Source organism: Lissotriton vulgaris, chromosome 2_1 (genome assembly GCF_964263255.1).
Source record: "Lissotriton vulgaris chromosome 2_1, aLisVul1.2, whole genome shotgun sequence".
NCBI lineage: Eukaryota > Metazoa > Chordata > Amphibia > Caudata > Salamandridae > Lissotriton > Lissotriton vulgaris.
The window spans coordinates 786,336,298-786,356,110 of NC_141687.1; the positions used below are offsets into that span (position 1 = coordinate 786,336,298).

Genomic DNA, 19,813 nt, shown 5'->3' on the forward strand with positions numbered 1-19,813 from the left:
CTGAGTCCCATACTCGGAGCGGGACCCGCGTTACGAAGGACGCATAGAGGTTGGGGGGGCGGTGGGCCCTCCGCAGGAAGGGCACCTCCTGCAGCGTCCTGCCCGCCACCGCCTGGTCCTGAAACAACCAATGTTTGTCCGATTCCCACCGGCTCCATTCTACTAAGTAGCGCAGTTGAGCAGCTTGAAAGTACTTGTGGAAGTCCGGTATACCAAGGCCACCAGACTCAGGCGCTAGCGTGGCTATGGTTCTCTTGAGCCTAGGTTTACAACCCTGCCACACAAAGCGTGTGATATCAGACTGAGTCTGTCCAAGCCATCCCTTGGGGGGTTGCAACGGGAGAGCCCGAAAGAGGTACAGGACTTGCGGCAGAAGGGTCATTTTTACCGCGGCCACCCTGCCCAGCAACGACAACGTGCCCTTGTCCCAACGGGCCAATTCCTCCTTGATCTTTTTACTCAAAGCCGTATAGTTGGCCGCAACCATAGCAGGAAGAGAGGGTGCTAGGAGAATCCCCAAATAGGGTACCTGATCTCTGGACCAACTCAGCGGAAAGAGTCTCTGCAAGTCAGCCCTGGTGGCGCCGGACAGCGAGATGTCAAGGGCCGCCGACTTCCCAAGGTTTACCTTGAAACCTGCCACAGTCGCGAAGGTTTCCAGTTCAGCAATACAAGCAGGCAATGACCTCCTGGGGCCGTCGAGCGTCAATATCACGTCGTCTGCGTAAAGACTAAGGGTGTGATGGAACTCCCCCATACGGACACCTGTGACGTTGGGGTTCTGGCGAACTCTTTGTGCGAACGGCTCCATATAAAGAGCGAAAAGCAGTGGCGACAGTGGGCACCCTTGTCTGGTGCCTCTCTCTATCGCAAAGTGCCGGGAGCTGCATCCGTTCACCCTCACTACCGCGGACGGGAATCGGTAGCAATTGAATACCAGGTGCCTGAACTTCTCACCTATGCCAAATTTGCCCAATACCTTCTCCAAATAAGGCCAATGCACTCTATCGAACGCCTTCTCCGCGTCAATGGAAAGGAGCATACGTTCCCCGGGTATCCGTGAGGCCTTCTCCAGTATATGGGTCACCCTTTTAGTGTTATCGACAGTCTGCCGGCCCGGGACAAACCCGGCCTGATCCGGGTCAACCATACCCGGTAGGTGGAGTGCCAGACGTGCCGCTAGAATACTGGTGAAAATCTTCAGGTCTGTATTCGGAAGCGAAATCGGTCGGTAGGACCCGCATGCAGTCCGGTCCTTGCCTGGTTTAGGGATCACCGACACCGTCGCCTGGAGGAACTCCGGAGGGATAGCGCCCGGTTCAAAGAACGAATTAAACAGGCGCGTCAAAAGTGGTGCGAGGTCCTGGCAAAAGGTCTTGTAAAAGAGAGGGATAAAACCGTCGGGCCCGGGGCTTTCCCGTGTTTGAGTCGGGAGATAGCCGTGACCACCTCTTCAATCCGAATCTCCCGCTCAAGATATTGGGCCTGGTCCGGCGTTAGGGATGGGAGCAACACCGACTCCAGATAGTCTGCCTCGGCTCGCGCTGAGGGGGGAACGCCGGCGTAGAGGTCAACATAGTAACCACGGAAAACGTCCGCGATCTGGCCATCCTCCGTGACTGTCTCTCCAGTGGGGACCGCTAGTTCCTTCACCCGGTGCTGCTGGTGCTGCACACGGAGTTTATGCGCCAGAAGCCGGCCACATCTGTCGCCGCCGGTGTAGTACTTATGTTTCAGGCGAAGTACAGCGTACTCCGCTCTGTCCATATCAAGCGCGGACAGGAGTTTCCTGGCGGCCTTAAGTTGCCTCCAGACACGAGGGGCTCCCGTCCGTTGATGCACCTGTTCTAGCTCCCTCACCTGGCGTGTAAGTTCGTCCTTTTTAAGCTGGCGTTCTTTATTCTCCGCCGAGGAGATGGCAATAAACTCGCCGTGAAGCACCGCCTTCAAGGCGGCCCATTGCGTCGCGCGGGTGGTGTCGTCGTTGTCATTAATACGCTTATATTCCTCTATGGACTCTCGGACCTGTTTCACCACAGATTGCTTGTGCAGCAGAGTGTCCCTGAGGCGCCAGACCCCTCTCGAGGGAGACACCGGAGGGAGTCGGAAAGTGCCCTCCACCGGGGCATGATCTGAGAGAGACAGGACCCCTATGTCGGCGCCCGAGGCCAGTTCGTACATCGGGCCCGTCACCAAGAGATGATCCAACCTTGCATAGGATTTGTGGGCGTGGGAATAATAGGAATATGCGCGGGTCGCGGGGTGGAGGCGGCACCACATGTCGTGCATATGAAGCTCCTCCAAACGGGTACGAACCGAGCCCGAGAGCTCTCCCGATTGTAGGCGCCTCTGCACCGACCTGTCCAGGGGCGCATCAAAGACCATATTCAAGTCCCCCCCAATCACGATGTGTCTGTCAGGAGTGGATGTCACGTCTTCCAGTGCCCTGTGTAGAAACTGATCCTGATGATCATTGGGGCTATATATGGAGCCTATAGTGAACACCAGACCCCCCACCTTGATTCTATACGCCAAGAGCCTCCCCTTCTGTTCTGCTACCTTCTGCATGACCTCCCCCTTGAATAAGCATGGGCGGAAAATCTGTTTCGCTCGCGGATTTTGCGGATTTTCGGTAAATTCGCAATCCGCGAGATTCGCGAATCTCCCGCAAAATCCGCAAATCCGCGAGCAGCGGATTTTATGGCTTGCTCGCACTGTTCGCGTGAGTTCGCGGCTTCCCAGTACAACTTCGCGCCCCGCGAATAAGCGCTAAATTGCAGAAATACGATCTTAGCAAAACTGAAACTACTTACCAGGTTCAAAAGTTCAGGCTCATCATTAGTAGCCATTTCCTGTAGTGCTTCCTGAGGGCCCCCTCCAGAGTTCAGTTGCCAGTTGCAACTATTATGTGACCCTGCTCTGAACCTCAGAATAGTTACACATATGCCACAAAGGTCCTGAATTATAGCTAAGGGAGACAAGCAGGAGCCAGGCTGGAAGTTCAAATCCATTAATCAGCCCCTAATTCATTATTGTCAGTTGGGGCAGGGCAGGTGTTGTAACTAATTTTGCAACAATGAAAGCACTTAGCAAGTGCAAAAGATCACTAATCAGGAAGCACTAAGGAAGCAGGTGCCAGCTAAAAAAATATTCTGTGACACATTAATCAACCCCAAATTAATTCAGGTCACTTGAGGCAGGGAAGGTGTGCTTTGCTTTGCCACAATAATGTACACTGACTGAACAACCAGAGGGTGCTGTGATGAAACAGAGGGTGGCATGGGTGGGCCAGAGGGTGGCATGAGTAGTCAGAGAGTGGCAGTGGTGACAGAGAGTGGCAGTGATGAAGAAGAGTGTCCCAAACAGGCTGGACACGTAGAAACAACAAGTTCGCGAAACTTGCGACCCGACAGATAAGTTCGCGTTTGCGAAATTGTACAAAACCCTCGCGAACTGGCAGAAACCCGCGCGAACACAAAAAAAAAAATCCGCAAATTCGCGAGAATTCGCGGATTTTGCGGAATGCGAGTTCGCAAATCCGCAAAATTCGCGAACGCGAGATTCGCAAAATTCGCCCATGCTTACCCTTGAACCTCCTAGATCTCATGAGCGCTACCCCTGCCGTCTTGGAGGCGCAGGAAGAGAAAAGCTGCGTGGGGAACTTTGGGGTCCGTAGCCTGTGACAGTCTTTAGCTAGCAGATGGGTCTCCTGTAGAAGACAGATGTCTGCCTGTGAGTCCTCCAGGAGGGACAGTTCAGCCTTCCGTTTAACCGGGTTATTCAGCCCCTTCACATTCAAGGTAACAATCTTAAGAGCCATCAGGGAGGGGAATACCAGAAAACGCTCATCAGGGCGGGCGAGGCCCACCGGACTAAACTCAAAGGCAGCAGCGAGCGGCCCCAGCACACAGTGAAAGCAAACCGCCAGTAGCACAGTACAGTCCCCGAACCCCCGAACCCCCAACCGTGTGAACCCCCCCTCCCTGGAACCCCACACTCCCCCCTTCACCCCCACTTCCCAGTGAACCCCCAAACTCCAAACTCGCCCGTTCAACTGCCCTGCCCACCCCCCTCACCCCAAACCAGTCAAAATACTTCATTGTCCCAGTCCGGTCCTCAACGGCAAGGCCGTGGAAAGTTGTTCAAGTGGACGTCCAGCCACCACCTCCATCACACCCGCCACCCCCCACCCCCGGAACCCCCGCACCTGCGATGAAGATAGGCTACTGCAGACTCCCCCCGGAGCAAGTTCAGGCCGTCAAGGCCACATCGCCATTCGCCGTAGTCCTGGAGGCCTCCTGTATGGCGCTGGACATTTCTGCCCGAATTGTAGGTGAGTCAGGTCTTGCGGGTGGCGGGGATCACCGTTCCTCGACCAATTGCCAGCCATCTCGCGTGCTCCGCCTGAGACGAGGCGCCGGGGTGTCCGTGTCCGATGCAGTGATTCCCAGCACCCCGCATACATCCTGGAGGGACCGGAGCTGGTGCAAAGTTCCATTCCAGCGAAAGATGAGGTGGAAGGGGTGCCCCCACAAGTACTGTGTGCCATGTTCCCTCAAGAAGTCCGTAGCAATTTTAAAGGCCTTCCGTTTCTGCAGTGTTATTGCGGACAGGTCCTGGTAGAGGGCCACCGGGTGATCTCTGAAGCGGAAAGGCTGTTGCCGCCGTGCCTCACGAAGAATCCGCTCCTTCAAGGGGAAATCTGGCAAGAAGGCTAAAATGTCCGGAGGAGGCGCTGAGGCCCTGCGAGGCCGGCCAACTCTGTGCGCTCTGTCGATCCGAATTGGGAAGTCTTCGAACTCTCCCAGAATTTCGCGGAATAGGGCTCCTAAGTAGGCGGCCGCGTCTTCACCCTCCTCGTTGGATGGAACCCCTCGGACCCTAATGTTGTTCCGTCTGGACCTGTTCTCAAGGTCTTCGGCATGGGCTTGTAGATCGATCTGCTGGTCCCTCAGCCTCAGGACCTCCTGTTGCAAGTGGGTGATTTCTTCATCCCTGGAGTGGCCAGCCGCCTCCACCGTGTTCACTCGCTCTCCCAGGGAGTCCACCTCTCTCCGGACCTCCCGGACCTCCCCGGCCACCTCTTGCTTCAAGGCCTGAAAGTCCTCCCTCAAGGAGCTGAAGAGGGACTCCAGGAACGATCTAGTCACCGGGGGCTCCCCGCCTTCTGCGCCCCGAGAACTAGTCGGGGGGCTCGGAGCAGGTTGGTTCCTGTCTTGCCTCGGGGCGCCTCTTCCCAGCATGTCCGGCAAAGTCCATTCGCCCTTCTTCTGTCCCCTGGCGTTCGACATCGCGGAGGGGTGGGGATCACAAAAGCCCGCGTGCCGTGGCGAGGAGGCGGTACAGGCCGGGGCAGCAGTCCAGCAGTGGGTGGCAGTCCACACTGCTCGCGCCGATGTGGGTCCACTCCCAGTGAGGTGCCCCCGCACGCCTTGAATGAGGGCAGCTCCAAGAGGTTGATGCAACTGCTTCGATCCCGTCCAAAATGGCCATCCGCTCCGGCCCGGGGAACCAGCGCCGGTGTGGCGTAGTCTCGTCTCCCGGACTATGTGTTGCACCGCACAAGGCTGAAGTCGGGGACTACCGGTACACAGAGGGTCCTACTGGACAGTCCTTCCAGTGATCACCCCAGAACCCACATCCGGTGATTCCGGCTAGGCCCGTTCTCGGGGATCGCAGCAGTCCTTCCCCACTGGTCCACTCGATTATCACACAGCTGGGGGCCAGTCTTGCGAATTGTGCAGCAGTTGGAGCCGGAGAGGGGTTAGGTCTCGCGGGCCGCGAAGGCGACCGTGGGCGCCGGAGGGCCTGCCAGCGCCCAGCAGCGGTTAAAGGCGGGGCTCAGGGCCGGGCCACGTGGTGCAGGCCCCGCGGCCTACCTGATCCCCGGGCTCGCGTAGCTACTTCCTGTCGGCTCCGCCTCCGCTCCCACCGCCAATGCAGCTCCGCTCCGCCGAGGAGGGTCGTCCCAGATCACAGCGGGGGCGGTCGCGGTGTCGAGTCGCCAGCAATCTGTTGGTCCACTCCGTGTTACTGGCTCCCTTCGTTGGGTTACTGAGGCCTCGCAATCGAGGGGTCCTCAGGTCCTCCGGCGAGCCCTCCAGCGGCCCCTGCCGCAACTGGTTCTCAAGCGGCTCCGCCGCCGCAGCAAGGAAACTGAGGGCTGCGGACTGCTCCACACCACCACAGGGAGTACCAGGTGTGTTTTCCGCTCGATCCGGGGGAGATCGGCGGTGTAGAAAGGTGCAGGTTTTCCAGGGGCTGGGGAGCTCACGGCAAGAGCGTCCTCTCAGCCCGCCATCTTGGCCACTCCCCCTACATTACTTTTTTAATGGAGTGCAGGCCTACTTGTGCCAACATCGGCTCGTACCCCCACTCCTCAGTCACAACAAGCTTTATGCACAATATGACCTTCTGCATTGCCATCTTTTTTTGGGTGTAGTTTTTACATCAGTTTTTAGCCAAAAAAATTCTACGTCTCAAGTTTTGGATTTTTGCAATCTTGGCACCTTTAACACCACCACCAAGGATCTAGAACTGGAGCGTACCATATGGGGGAAGGGGGCAGACTCACTGTGGATGGGTCCAGGTGCAGGCCCAAATGATGGGAGCCTGTTATGTTCCTGTGGCTCTGAACAGTAGGCTAGCAAACTAACCCTTGGAGTCACTCCTGTAGTACTGGGTTCAGATGAAGAGGCAGGGCTGAATTAGTAAGGCAGGCCTCTGATGGTTCAAGGCAGGCCCCAGGTATCCAAGCAGTCCTTCCAGATGCAACAAAGCAGTCTTGTGGAGTACACAGCAGGACACAGAAGCAGGCAGTACTTTGAGAGACTGTCCGCAGGTCCAGAAAGTGAACTGAAGAGTGGGTCAGAGGGCCACATTTTGTGTATGTTGTGCCTTCTCTGAAGTTGGCGAAGATTCTAAAGGTTTCTCTTTGACATGCTTGGAATTTCCTGACTCCCCTGCACTGGCTCGAAGCTGTCTGTGGGAACAATGCAATGTTGACTAGCCATTCTGCGAAGGTAGAGCACAGCCTATCCAGTTGCAAGTGGAGCTGTGCCAAGCTTCACCCCATCCTGCTAGCAGATGGCCCATTCTGGTACACCTACGCCCTCTATTGTGTAACTGTCTGGGAGGAATTCACAAAGTCTAAGTACCAGCTACACATAGTCATGTGACCTAGGTCAGGCTGTACTGGGGTGAATGTATGACAGTGTTCTGAATTCTGTCAATCCATTGTTCTTTTTGCATAGGTCAGGCTGCAGGCACCAAATGGAATGAATGAATAACTTTATTGTGTGGGTACTTAAAACCATTACATTAAGACCAAAGTATAAAATTACAAAAGTTAAAACCGAAAGTGTTTCTGCAGACAAGCATTTATGAAGGGTTCCCAGAGTTCACAAGGGCACACGCAGTCGGGGACCTGGGAGGGCCACCCAGTGTCCCACGACAAAGTCTCTGTTCCTGCGTGACCTTGGCTGCCATCAGCTCGGACCGAGTCTGTTGTATAAACTTTCCGAACGAGGCCATCTGTTTTACTATGCTCAAGGTGTATAATTGATGGATTGCTTCCTTAGCTGTGCATGACCCAGCGTCCTTTAGAATGGGCCTGAGGTAGAGGGTGCGGGGTGCACGTAGGGCAGGGCAGCAGAATAGTAAGTGGGCCAATGACTCACGTTTATAATTACAGAGTCTGCATTCCCAAACTCCAGTGCCTGCATTTCCCGGATGATATAGTTCTTTGAGCGGGAGGGGGTGCAGTCTGTAAGGCACCAAATGGCAAAGGGCATGAAAATGCCAACTTTTTATAAGTGCTGACTCTGTCTTGACAACACAATGATTTCGGAATGTGATTACACAACTTAATTATTGTGATCACCCTTTAGTTTTTGCATTGTACATCAGTGATAGAGGAGAAACATCTGCATGTAATAGGATACAACGTCATACATTACATATCCCACATCAAAAAACATCAAGGCATTGAAAATACTATGAATTAGTTTACACAACATAAAACCACATGACAAAAGCATGTAACATTTTTATGAATTTGAAAGCAATCAGAGGGGCACAAGGTGCAATGCCATGTGAGTGTCTGTGTGAGTATATGTATGGGTGAGTGAGTGGATATGTAAGTGGCTGTAAGAGAGAATGAGTTACTGTATGGATGAGTGTTCTGGTGTGCCAGTGACTGTAAATGATGAATGAGAGGGTGCATGAGTGGCTGAATGGATTACTGATAAGGTACATAAGTGTCTGTATGAGTGCCCACCACCTCCCCGGGGCAAAATAAACAAAATGATGCGGGTCCACAGTGCCCCTGGCCCAAATAAAAAATGTACATTATTTACACATGGAGGAGGGTCAAGCGGCCGTCCTCCCTAACCCTATAAGGCCTCTGGGGCCACCTCCTCCCTGAGCCAACCAATGCAGATAAAAGGAGGGGCCACGCTGCCCCTCCCGGAGCAATATGGCCCTGGAGACCACCATCCCCCAGGGCCGGCTCCTGCTATTTCCTGGGGTGCCCAACCCCGGGACACAGCTGTTTGCTTTAGCTTGGCGGGAGCTGTGACAGCTCCTGCCAAGCTAAAGCAAACACTCTGGTTCCAGCAGGTGGTAGCTGGCAGAGTGCTCCTGTTTGCTGGAAGTGGTGGTTTCATCTATTTCCCTGCCCAAAGACATGCGGGAAGGGGAAAAGATAGGGAGCTGTATTTCCAGCAGCTCCCTCCATTCAGCAGAAATGCCAGCTCCCGCAGGAGGTGGGGAACCGGCTGGAACCACTAGCCCTTGAGGCACCCTCATGGTCCCAGAACAAAGAGAAGAAAGAGGCAAAATAAAGGTCAGAAATGAGCAAAAAAGGCAGAATAAGGTCAGAAACGAACAGAAAGAGGAACATTTAAAGGTAAGAAATTAACAGAAAGAGGAGAGAGAAAGGCGAGAATCAAGCAGAAAGAGGCAGAATTAAGGACAGAAAGAGACAGACTAAATGTCAGAATTTAGCAGAAAGAGACAGAATAAAGGTCAGAAATGAGCAGAAATAGGCAAACTAAAGGTCAACAGCAAGCAGAAAGAGGCAAAATAGAGATAAGAAATGAGCAGAAAGAGGCTAAATGAAGGTCAGAAGTGAACAGAAATAGGCAAAATAAAGATCAGAAACAAGCAGAAAGTGGCAAAATAAAGGCCATAAACCAGCAGAAATGAGAGTAGAGATCAGAAATCAGCAGAGAAAGGCAAGATAAAGGTGAGAAACAAGAAGGAAATGGGCTATATAGAGATCAGAAATTAGTAGAGCTGGCAAAAAAGGTCAGAAATGAGCAGGAAGAGGCAGAATAAAGGTGAGGATCGAGCAAAAAGAGGCAGAATATTGGTGAGAAATGAGCAGAAAGAGGCAAAATGAAGGGCAGCAGCAAGCCGAAAGAGGCAAACTAAAGCAATCAGCGAAAAGAGGCAAAATAGAGATCAGGAAAGAGCAGAAAGAGACAAAATAACGATCATAAATGAGCTGAAAGAGGTAATATAAAGATCAAAACTGAGCAGAAAGAGGAAAAATAAAGGTCAGAAATTAGCAGAACGAGGCAAAAGAAAGGTCATAGGTGAGCAGGAATAAGGCAGAAAACTGGGAGTACCCACTCAGGCACTCATGCACCTACTCACAGAGCAACTCAGACACTCACACACCCACTCATACACTCACACAATAAACTCACAGACCCACTCAGACACACACACCCAGTGTGACACTCACACACTCACTCACACACCCACTGAGACACTCATGCACTTACTCACACACTCACTCTCAAAGGTTAACAGGTTACAGTTAGGAAATAACATTAAAAAACATTATAAATTCCCTGAAAAAAAACAAAAGTTACAGAGACATCATGGTTAATTTAAAAAAAAGTAGAAATCCACTGAAAAAACCCAAAAGTTACGGGGAAGTTATAGTTCGGCTCAGATTTCACTCATACAAAACATAGAAATTTAGCAGGTATAGCTACCTGAGCTAACTATAACTCATGCCCCCAAAATGCACTGATTATTAAGTCTGAGCGGTGAACTCCACTCCACTTGCAGAGTTTGCAGAGTTTCTTTCCTCGCTTGTGTTCGTCAATGTCAAGTTGGCAAGCTCAGGAGAGGGTAATCCACCTCCCGGCGAAATTTTTCCCCGTTCGCGATCGTCAACATGAAATTGGCGGTCGCGAGTGGGGAAAATCAACCTCCCGCCGAGATTTCTCAATGCGGGCAGTGAGATTTCTCATTGCGAGTGGTCGCGTGTGCTCGCGACCGCTCGCATTGAGAAACTGTCCTTTCGCGTTGAGAAAGCTGCCGCTTGAGTAAAAATCTACTTGAGAAAGGAAGCAGCGCCTGCTTGCGCTGTGCATGGTGCCGTTCGCGATGATTGCACAGTGCGGACAAGCATAAGGCACTGAAAATCACTGTAAACAGCATTTATCTAATGCACTCCGCTGCTTGCAGAGCTTCATTAGCGCAGCAGAGATTTTTTTGCACTTTGCGGAGTTCCGCGTAGCCAACTATGCTTAGGCTTACTGATTATAACCTCAGATATTACATCACTCATGACATGGTCAGTGACATCACTCATGACATCATTGATGACATCTCAAATGACATCTCTGATAACATCATGCAGTGACTGTGATTGTTTTCTAAAAGTTTCAAGCTAATAACATTCATTATGCATTCTATGGGTTTCCATTAGATTACCTTCTCCAATTTTAATTCTATATGGTTTCATTATGAAATTCTGGACACACAATATAATTATCATAGTTTACATTTTTGACTTTCTTGAACAAAAAGTATTGCCAAACCACTTATGCACATTGCTTTTAAGGGGATAATTTCTCTTGTCAACTATTTTCTATTTCTCACAGTCTAAGCTGTGTTGCACAAATGTCAGTTGGGTGTTTTAACAGTATATCTGTTACAGTAAAGAAAGTATTTCTTTTCCGGACTTCTACAGTAGTGGTTTCTATTGAACTATACTGCTCAGTAGCTTATTCCTTGCACTTCTGAGACAAGCCTTGTATTCTGTCTGCTAAGAAATAAATGAGCACTTAAGAGGGATACTACCAATGACGGAATTAAGGAAGCCACTGCTTTAACCAGGGGTGCGCTAGGAGAACTTGACTAAGCTGTGAGCTCTGCTTGAAGAAGACGTTAACATAGTTCATAAGAAAACCACAAAAACCATCATACTTAGTCATTGAAGAATTACAAGACATTCTCGCTGACTGTGTCACCTATAGAACCCAATCTCTGAGACAAACACACATAGGACGTGCTTTCCCTGTTTGCACCATGGCGCACCTTAAAACAGGTGCACCGAATCAAACAAGGAAAGTGCGCCCTATTACATTGAATGCTCTGCCCCTAAGGAACCTTCAAACTCACGGTTCAACAGAAAAATAGAGTGGCTTTGAAGCAGCTGCTCTGTGTTTCAATGTGCAGGCAGCAACCTGCCTGCACTTTTAAGAGGGGAGAGAGATTGCTTTGCAGCGGGTGCATTGAGTGACTGCACCTGCCTGCAAGGGGTTGTCTGGGGAGTCCATAGCACCCCCTGTGCCCCTCCAGAGGGATGCCATCAGGGGCCTCTATAATACAGCAAGGGCACAGAGGCAAATTAATTTCCTCATTTGCATAGGGCCATGCCCCCATTCAAATGAGGAAACACCCCTGGTGATAGCACTGGCGCTACATGTGCACCAGCGCTATCTGTATTATAGAAAGGGCTGCACAATTGTTTGTGGCCCTTTCTGTAATACCAAAGTGTCTCAGGGTGCACAATCTGGGTGCACATGCCCGTTGCGCCACCTGGGTACTTTCCATAATATGGCCCTGATATTAGTTTAAGAGGCTCAACAGAGCATGTCAGGTCAATCATGGATATGGCCCATGTCCCCGAGCAGAGGATCACCCACCATATTTTGAGATCTTTACCAGGTAGATGAGTATCTCTGTTACTTCAGTGGAGCCTCTAAAGCAGTGTCTCTTTTGAAGACAATGAGCTTTTTCCACTGGGGTGCTAAGTCTGATGGGCCACTTGGAAAAGTTATTTATTTTCTGGAAAAAAAAACTCCAAAAGCTGGGGCTGTTTTTAGAAATCCCATACAATGGCCCTGATGTGCAGGGAGTATTGTCAAAACACGTGGTGGCCACAGTATTTTGTTCCCTATCCCTGGTAGTAAAAAAAAGTAATAGCCCTTCCTCTCATAAATATTAGTGGGACTAGTTCCACTGAGACCTGGCAGCCCTGTGACGGACAGGCCATCAGATGAAAGGTTTATACCAGTGAAGCAAGCTGAGATTTGCATTGTAAACCCAGCACTTCTCCAGCTCTAAATAGAGTGTGTGAACTCCGAGTTTGGAGGGGCATAACAACTACCCACCAACCTATATCCAATTGTTTTACAGCGGTGGCCCCTCCATTAGGGCAGAGAAGCGCCACCATCACTGCTACCACCCTCAAATAAAACTATAATAAAACGGGTTTTAAACCTGCTTTATCGTTTTATTTTAATCCAATGGACCCTTTTGAGGGTGGATCTAGGGGATGACACTGCTGGTGGGGGAGTGGTAGTGCACTCCCTTCACTGTGCATGAGGTTTTTTGGCCAGCAGTCTCAGGCCGGCCAAAACCTCATGTGCAGTGAAGCTCTCTCCAGCCCCAGCTGCATTGCTGGGGCTGGGAAGAGCAGGCACATGCTCCCAGTCTGCATGGGAGCGCAAGTTGCCCGCACTCAGGCCAACCCCGATGCTGCATTCATGCTGCGTCAGGATTGGCCGCAGTGCAGTCTGGGAGCCTGTGCCCAGAGGAAGGAAGAGCGCGATGCGGCGGGCGATGGCGGCGTTCAGGTATGTATTTTTCATTTTTATTCTTTTAGTCCCCGAACCCCCTGCTTCCCCTCCTTTCCACCCCTGCTCCCGCCACACCACTTTGACAGGGGATGGGCCGCTACTGTTGCTTTATATATCCAATTGCTTTAAGACTGCTCAGCTATAGACCACCTAAAATGCTGGCAGAGGAATGTGTGACGGTAAGTAGCAGGTCCAGACCCACAAACAAGGCGTTTGCATGGCTTCTCAATATTTAAAGCTGTGTAACGGTTTTGCATACAAAACCAGTAAAGATTACAGTGTGACCATTTGTATTCCCAAAATGAGTTGCGTTAATATGCAACGGCCTTTTCCTGTATGAATAAAAGTGCTTGGTGAAGTTGCAAAAAGTTAAATAATCCACTCTACAAAGGACAAAGCATGTATGGGTCCAATGTTGTGCTAAAGCCGTATTTAAATGACAAGTATGTTGATATATACCATTTAGGGGAATAGTGTAAACATCGTAAAATATGTATATGTCATAAAAATGGCTACAGCAAACCACAGCAAAAACACTGTAACAAAAGTAAACTATACCTGGAAAGCTAATTGTGCTGTGAAGGTCAGTTTATCTCTTTCAAATAACCCGCGACTGATGTAAATGAACGTTAAATATGTGACACAGTCAATTAGGTTCTTTACTCTTATCCGGACATCCTCAGATGGGTCTGCCTGCTGTATAGCTTTGCGAAACACCATATTAAACGCCTGAAAAAGAAGTAATATTCGACGTGTGAACAGATGCCAATCAATACAATAAATAAGAATATTGGAAATGCACTAGTTGGGCAGTTGGATACCTTCAGTGAGAACTGATACATGGGACTGATTTTATTCAGGTCGTTCATGATGAAATAGAGCAGGGATGCTCTAGCTGCAACTGGGCGGTAATGCTCACGAGCTTCATTTATCTTCACTTCATTAAATTTAGCTTCCAAAACCTACATAAAAGAGAGAATGTAAACAATTACAATCTCAAATTCTCAAAATGTCATTCATTAAAACCATTAAACATTTCAAAAGCTGCATTGTTCTACTTCTGAATCAGGTGTACTTTTAAGACAAGGAAAAATGTACACCTTAGGAGTGAAAAGGAATAATAACTGAATAAACCCATGTTCTTCATTAGCTAAAACGGTAACATTTATGTCAGTATTTTGATTTATTGACCTGCTGTGTAACATTACAAACAAGTGGGAATGAATCTGTATGCTCACACCCACTACATGTCATACCGGCCAGAGTAACTACCAGCGCTACCACAAAAGCGATCAACTGACATGTGGTCATCTACGGTACTATAGCGTGGAATTCTCTCTTCCAATTTGTCTCTCTCCAGTAACAACAATCATCAACGCTGACGCTGGGGCATATTATGGAGGGCAGTATTGCCGCTTTAGCAGCACATTTTGCCACTAATCGCACAATATTTTTATTGCCCTATTTACAGGGCGTCGCTAACACGCATTAGCGCATGTTAGCAGCCGATTTTGTAAAGCATCTCATGCCACCAATAAACATCGCTAATGAGATGCAAAGTAGGCGTTCCTTCAAAAATACAACATGAAAGAGAGCGCTAACACAACAGCGCTGTATTAACAAGGCGGCCCCAGTCTTGCAAAGCGATTACTAAAAGTCCTGCTAACCGCGGTTATCGCCGGATCCTAGCACCTGGTCAAAACCTGACTTAAGCATGTTAAGTATGGGAGGTGGACTGACAGGTTAAGTCCACACTCTCATATTAACGCACAAATACTTACCTTCAGTAACGATATATCTGTAAGAAACAGTAGTTAGTGTTAGATTCCTTAGCTTAGAATATCCCCAGGCGTCAGACTGGATCCGGAAAGTTTTGCGTAGCAGTACCCCTGCGCATCGGTAGGCGTCGTCTGCGGCTCCCCGTCCGTCGTTGGCGTCGTTGGCGCCGGGATGACGTCGCTGGAGTACTTAGACGCCGCCCTCGCGCGCTGACTTCAGTTCTTATACACAGCTTTCCCGCGCCAGGAACGCAGAGCCATGATAAAAACCGACACTGGTGTCATAAAACTAGGGCCCTCAAAGGGATGTACCTTAACCCTAGATATCGGTTTGCAGAATGGGGAGAATGGGTCCGGCGGTAAGTAATCTAACACTAACTACTGTTTCTTACAGATATATCGTTACCATAGGTAAGTAACTTGTGCATCTGAAAGAAACAGGTTAGTGTTAGATTCCTTACCTTAGAATAGATACCCCAGTAATACCAACCCCGGTGGTCGGTCTGCGAACGAATGATCACACCAGAAAGTTCTGGATAACAGAACGGCCGAAAAAGCCGTCTCTCCAGACTTGACTGTCCAGGCAGTAGTGTCTAGCAAACGTGTGTAGCGAGGCCCACGTAGCTGCCTGACAGATGTCCTACAAGGGGACTCCCCGACCCAGGGCAGTAGTAGCCGCCATGGCCCGAGTGGAATGGGCCCTCAGCCCAACAGAAGGCTCCTTTTTAGCCAAAGAGTAGCATACCTTGATGCACAACACGACCCACAAGAGATGGTCCGTTTGTGCACCGTCCGTCCCTTCATAGCGCCCACGTAACCAACAAAGAGATGGTCGTCCACCTGGAACTGGGGTGTGAGGTCCAGAAAGAATGAGAGCGCACATTTTGGGTCCAGATGGTGGAGCCTCTCTTCCTCTTTCGAGCGATGCGGAGGCAGAAAGAAGGTGGGCAAGGTGATGGACTGCCCGATGTGGAAGGCTGTGCCTACCTTGGGCAGGAAAAAGGGACGCGTCCTCAAGACAACTTTGTCCGGATGGACAGAAAGGAAAGGAGGTTTGGAAGAAAGAGCCTGGAGCTCACTCACTCTCCTGGCAGAGGTGATGGCAACCAGGAAGGCAGTCTTAAGAGTGAGAAGACAAAGAGGGCAATTGTGAAGTGGCTCAAAAGGAGCGCACATCAAATAAGTAAGAAGAAGGTTCAAGTCCAACTGAGAGATCACGAAAGGAACAGGAGGAAACATGTGAGTGATGCCCTTCAAGAATCTATTTACAACGGGGGACTTGAAAAGAGAAGGCTGATCAGGTAGCCTCAAAAAGGCTGAAATGGCAGAGAGGTAGCCCTTGAAAGTGACCAGAGCAGAGCCCTGAAAGAAGAAAGTGGAGAACGTCTGAAAGGGGGGCAGAAAGGGGATCCACAGCCTTTGCTGTGCACCATGCCACAAATTTATTCCACCTGCAGGCGTATACCAATTTTGTGGAGGGACACCTGGCTGCCAGAATCACATCACAGACTTCAGGAGGCAAGTCGAATGGCCTCAACTGCTGCCGTTCAATTTCCACGCATGGAGGTGAAGACTGGACACGTTCGGGTAGAGGACCGTCTTCTGCTGCTGCGACAGAAGGTCCTCCCGAAGAGGCAGCTGAATCGGGGGATCGACTGACATGCTGAGTAGCTCGGATACCAGTATCTTCATGCCCAGTCTGGAACCACAAGGATGACTTGGGCCCGGTCGCACCTGATCTTCTACAGCACTCTGGGCAGAAGTGGTATAGGCGGAAAGGCGTACAACAGACCGCAGCTCCACTCCTGACGAAAAGAGTCGCCGAGCGAGTGCCACCTTGGAAATTCCAACGTGCAGAACTGATGACATTGTGCGTTCTCTTCTGTGGCGAGTAGATCTAACCAAGGCTCTCCCCACTGCTGAAAGAGACCTTGAGCCACGTCTGAGTTCAGGCGCCATTCGTGATCCATCATGCACCGACGGCTGAGTTAGTCCGCCCTGGTTTAGAATCTTCTAGTATCAAGATTTTTGCTTATAATAGCAAGAGAGTTGAGGTTTTGGGGAAATGTTCTGTCAAACTTGAGTTTCATGGTGATCACATTACTTGTGTTGCGTTCATAGTTAAGGATGGTACTAATTTGTTGGGGTGGGATGAACAGGGAGATTTGAATATTGTTTTAGATCCCAACCATCCAAACATGGTAATTTCTCGCAATGAATTGTGTGAATATTACTCTGCAATGTTGGCATCACCAAAGACTCTTGCCATATCTCATGTGTCTAACACCAAGTGGGCTCTCATGTTTCCTGAAGTTTTTAGTGGGGAATTAGGCAAACTCAAGGGTTTCCAGCACAGGATAATTTTAAAAGAGGGTGCCATTCCTGTTGCCCATAAGGTGCGCAAGGTGCCTTTGAGCTTACATGCTGAGTTAAAGAAAGAATTAGAGCGGTTATGCGCTGCTGGCGTGATTGAGCCGATCGAAGGCTCAGAGTGGCTTGCCCCCATAGTTTTAGCGAGGAAATCCGACAAGTGTTTGAGGATGTGTGTTGACCTGCGTGATCTCAATGCCAATATTTGGATTGACCGGCAACCACTCCCTAACATCAACGAGATGTTAGCCACCCTCGAAGGTGCGAAATTTTTCACCTCCCTCGATATATCATCTGCATATCATCAGATTGAGTTGTGTCCCAATTCCAAACACCTTACCTCTTTTGTAACCCCGGAGGGTGCTTATCGTTACATCCGCATGCCGTTTGGCTTAGCTTCAGCCTCGGCTGTTTTCCAGAGGTTAATGAACAATCTGTTCAAGAACATTCCTGGTGTTGTCTTTTTCCAGGATGACATTCTGGTTCATGGCAAAACCGAACTTGAACATGATGAGCGTGTTAAACTTGTTCTCAGCATACTAATATCTAGTGGGTTAACCTTGAGGGAGGACAAATGCAAATTTCTTCAAGACGGTGTAGACTATCTTGGGCACCACATTTCCCAGAATGGGGTTGAACCAAAAGTCAAGATCATTGACGCCATTCAAAATGCTCCTGTTCCTACGAATAAGGATCAATTACGTTCATATCTTGGGTTGGTGGAGTATTACTCCAAGTTTGTTAGGAATTTCTCTACCAAAACCGCTGCTATGCGTGGTCTGCTCAAGAAAAATGTCAAGTTTGTCTGGGATAATGATTGTGAGAGCAACTTCAATGTCATTAAGCAAGAGATTATTGAAGCTCGCCCTCTGAAGCTGTTTAACATAAATGACTTGTGCATACTTTCCACTGATGCTAGCAATGTGGGTTTGGGGGCTGTCCTCATGCAGAAAAGGAATGATGGTCGTGAGGAAACCATTGCTTTTGCCTCCAGAACCTTGAGAGGTGCTGAGGGGACCTATTCTACCATTGAAAAGGAGGCTCTAGCGATGTGGTGGGGTGTTTTGCATTTCAAAATTTTTTTGTGGGGAAATAGATTCATCTTGAGGACCGACCATAAACCCTTGATTGATCTATTCACGACCAAGGGTGGTGGTAGGGCGACTCCAAGGATCTCTAAGTGGCAATTCAGATTGCAGGAATTCCAATATCAGCTTGAATATGTGGCTGGGGCGAAGAATTTGGTTGCTGATTACTTATCCAGACTACCTCTTTCCGATGGTGACGACAGTGTCGTGTGTGACGACTTGGAAGTTGTTTGTGCTGTTGGTTCCTTGTGTGACTCTGTAGGGTGTGCTCTTTCGGAGTGTGAGTGGTTGGAAGGGATTGCCTCTGATGTGGACATGCTGTCTGTTATTGATCTTCTCTCTAAACCTTGGCCGTGTGAAAAAGTTTGTCCTGCTGCTATTATTCCTTATTTGCGAGTCAAGGATGAGTTGTCTCTTGTTAATGGAATTTTGAGACGGGGTGGGCTTTTGGTTGTTCCTGTTTCTATTCGTGGAAAGGTTCTTGGTTTGGCTCATGAAGGCCATCCTGGCATTCGCTCCATGAAGCGCAGGGTGAGGCAAGATTTTTGGTGGCCGTCCGTGGACAAAGATGTTGAGCATTTTGTTCGTGAATGTTGTGAATGTATGGTCAGTGACAAGTCACAGGTCACTTGCCCCCTGCCTGTTCAACCTATCGTTGTGAAGAATGTTCCTTGGTCCAAATTAGCTTTGGACATCGCTGGACCTTACGGTCTTGTTGGTTCGACTTCCAAATTTATCTTGGTATTAATTGACTATATGACCAAGTGGCCTGAGGTGAGATTTGTTGATTCCATCAGTTCTTCTGTGGTGATTTCATTTTTACGTGATGTTTTCTCTAGGGAGGGCTTTCCTGAGGAGATAGTTTCAGACAATGGTACGCAGTTGGTTTCTGCTGAGATGTCTTCATTTTTCAAGGAAGTTGGTATCAAACACGTTTGCACGTCGCTCTATCATCCTCGCAGCAACGGTTTGGTTGAGCGTTTCAACCGTGTTGTCAAAGAGCATCTTCAACTGGCTTTGGTGAATGGTTTGCAGTGGCGTCAAGCAGTTGCCGACATGTTATGGGCTGTAAGAACTACTCCGCATGTTTCAACTGGTGTTGCTCCTTTTACCTTGTTGCGTGGGAGAGTCGCTGGTACCAAGTTGAACAAGGAGTGGATGTCCAGGAAGGTTGTGGATGCTACTGATTTAGCTAGAGTAGCTGATGTCAGGGCTTCGCTTCAGAACAGTTATGGTACCAGGTCAGATGTGTTATCCTCCTGCAAGGTGAAGGTTGGTGATTGGGTAAGGATAAAGAAACCTGGATTTCTCCGTAAAGGGGAGTCACGGTTTTATTCTCCCAGGAAGGTGGCTGCTGTCAGGGATTTTGTGGTGGTGTTGGAGGATGGAAGGGTTTGGAGTAAGAGTATGGTTTCTATCGTTCCTGGGCCCATGGTTGAGAGTGTTGGGAAGCGGTTGGGGGTCAGTATTTCTCCTTCCAACTCCAAGGTGGGCGGTGTTGTGCAATCTGATGGAAACCTTCCACGGAGAGAGTCCTCCTCCAGGGTCAGATCTGTTCCTGCCAAATTTCAGGACTATGTGATGAAGTAGCGGTGTTGTGCAATCTGATGGAAACCTTCCACGGAGAGAGTCCTCCTCCAGGGTCAGATCTGTTCCTGCCAAATTTCAGGACTATGTGATGAAGTAATTC

General features: G+C 49.5%; 1 protein-coding gene across 1 annotated transcript in view; it reads right to left on the reverse strand.

The window, feature by feature from the left end:
- Positions 1-19,813, reverse strand: part of LOC147731161 (dynein axonemal heavy chain 11-like) — a 1,538,124-nt gene that overhangs the window by 472,169 nt on the left and 1,046,142 nt on the right. The window contains exons 33-34 of the mRNA XM_086956147.1: positions 13,709-13,849; positions 13,446-13,616 (exon numbers count right to left, since the gene is read on the reverse strand). Of these exons, the coding sequence (XP_086812273.1) occupies positions 13,446-13,616; positions 13,709-13,849 (312 nt within the window). The remainder of the gene's footprint in view (positions 1-13,445; positions 13,617-13,708; positions 13,850-19,813) is intronic.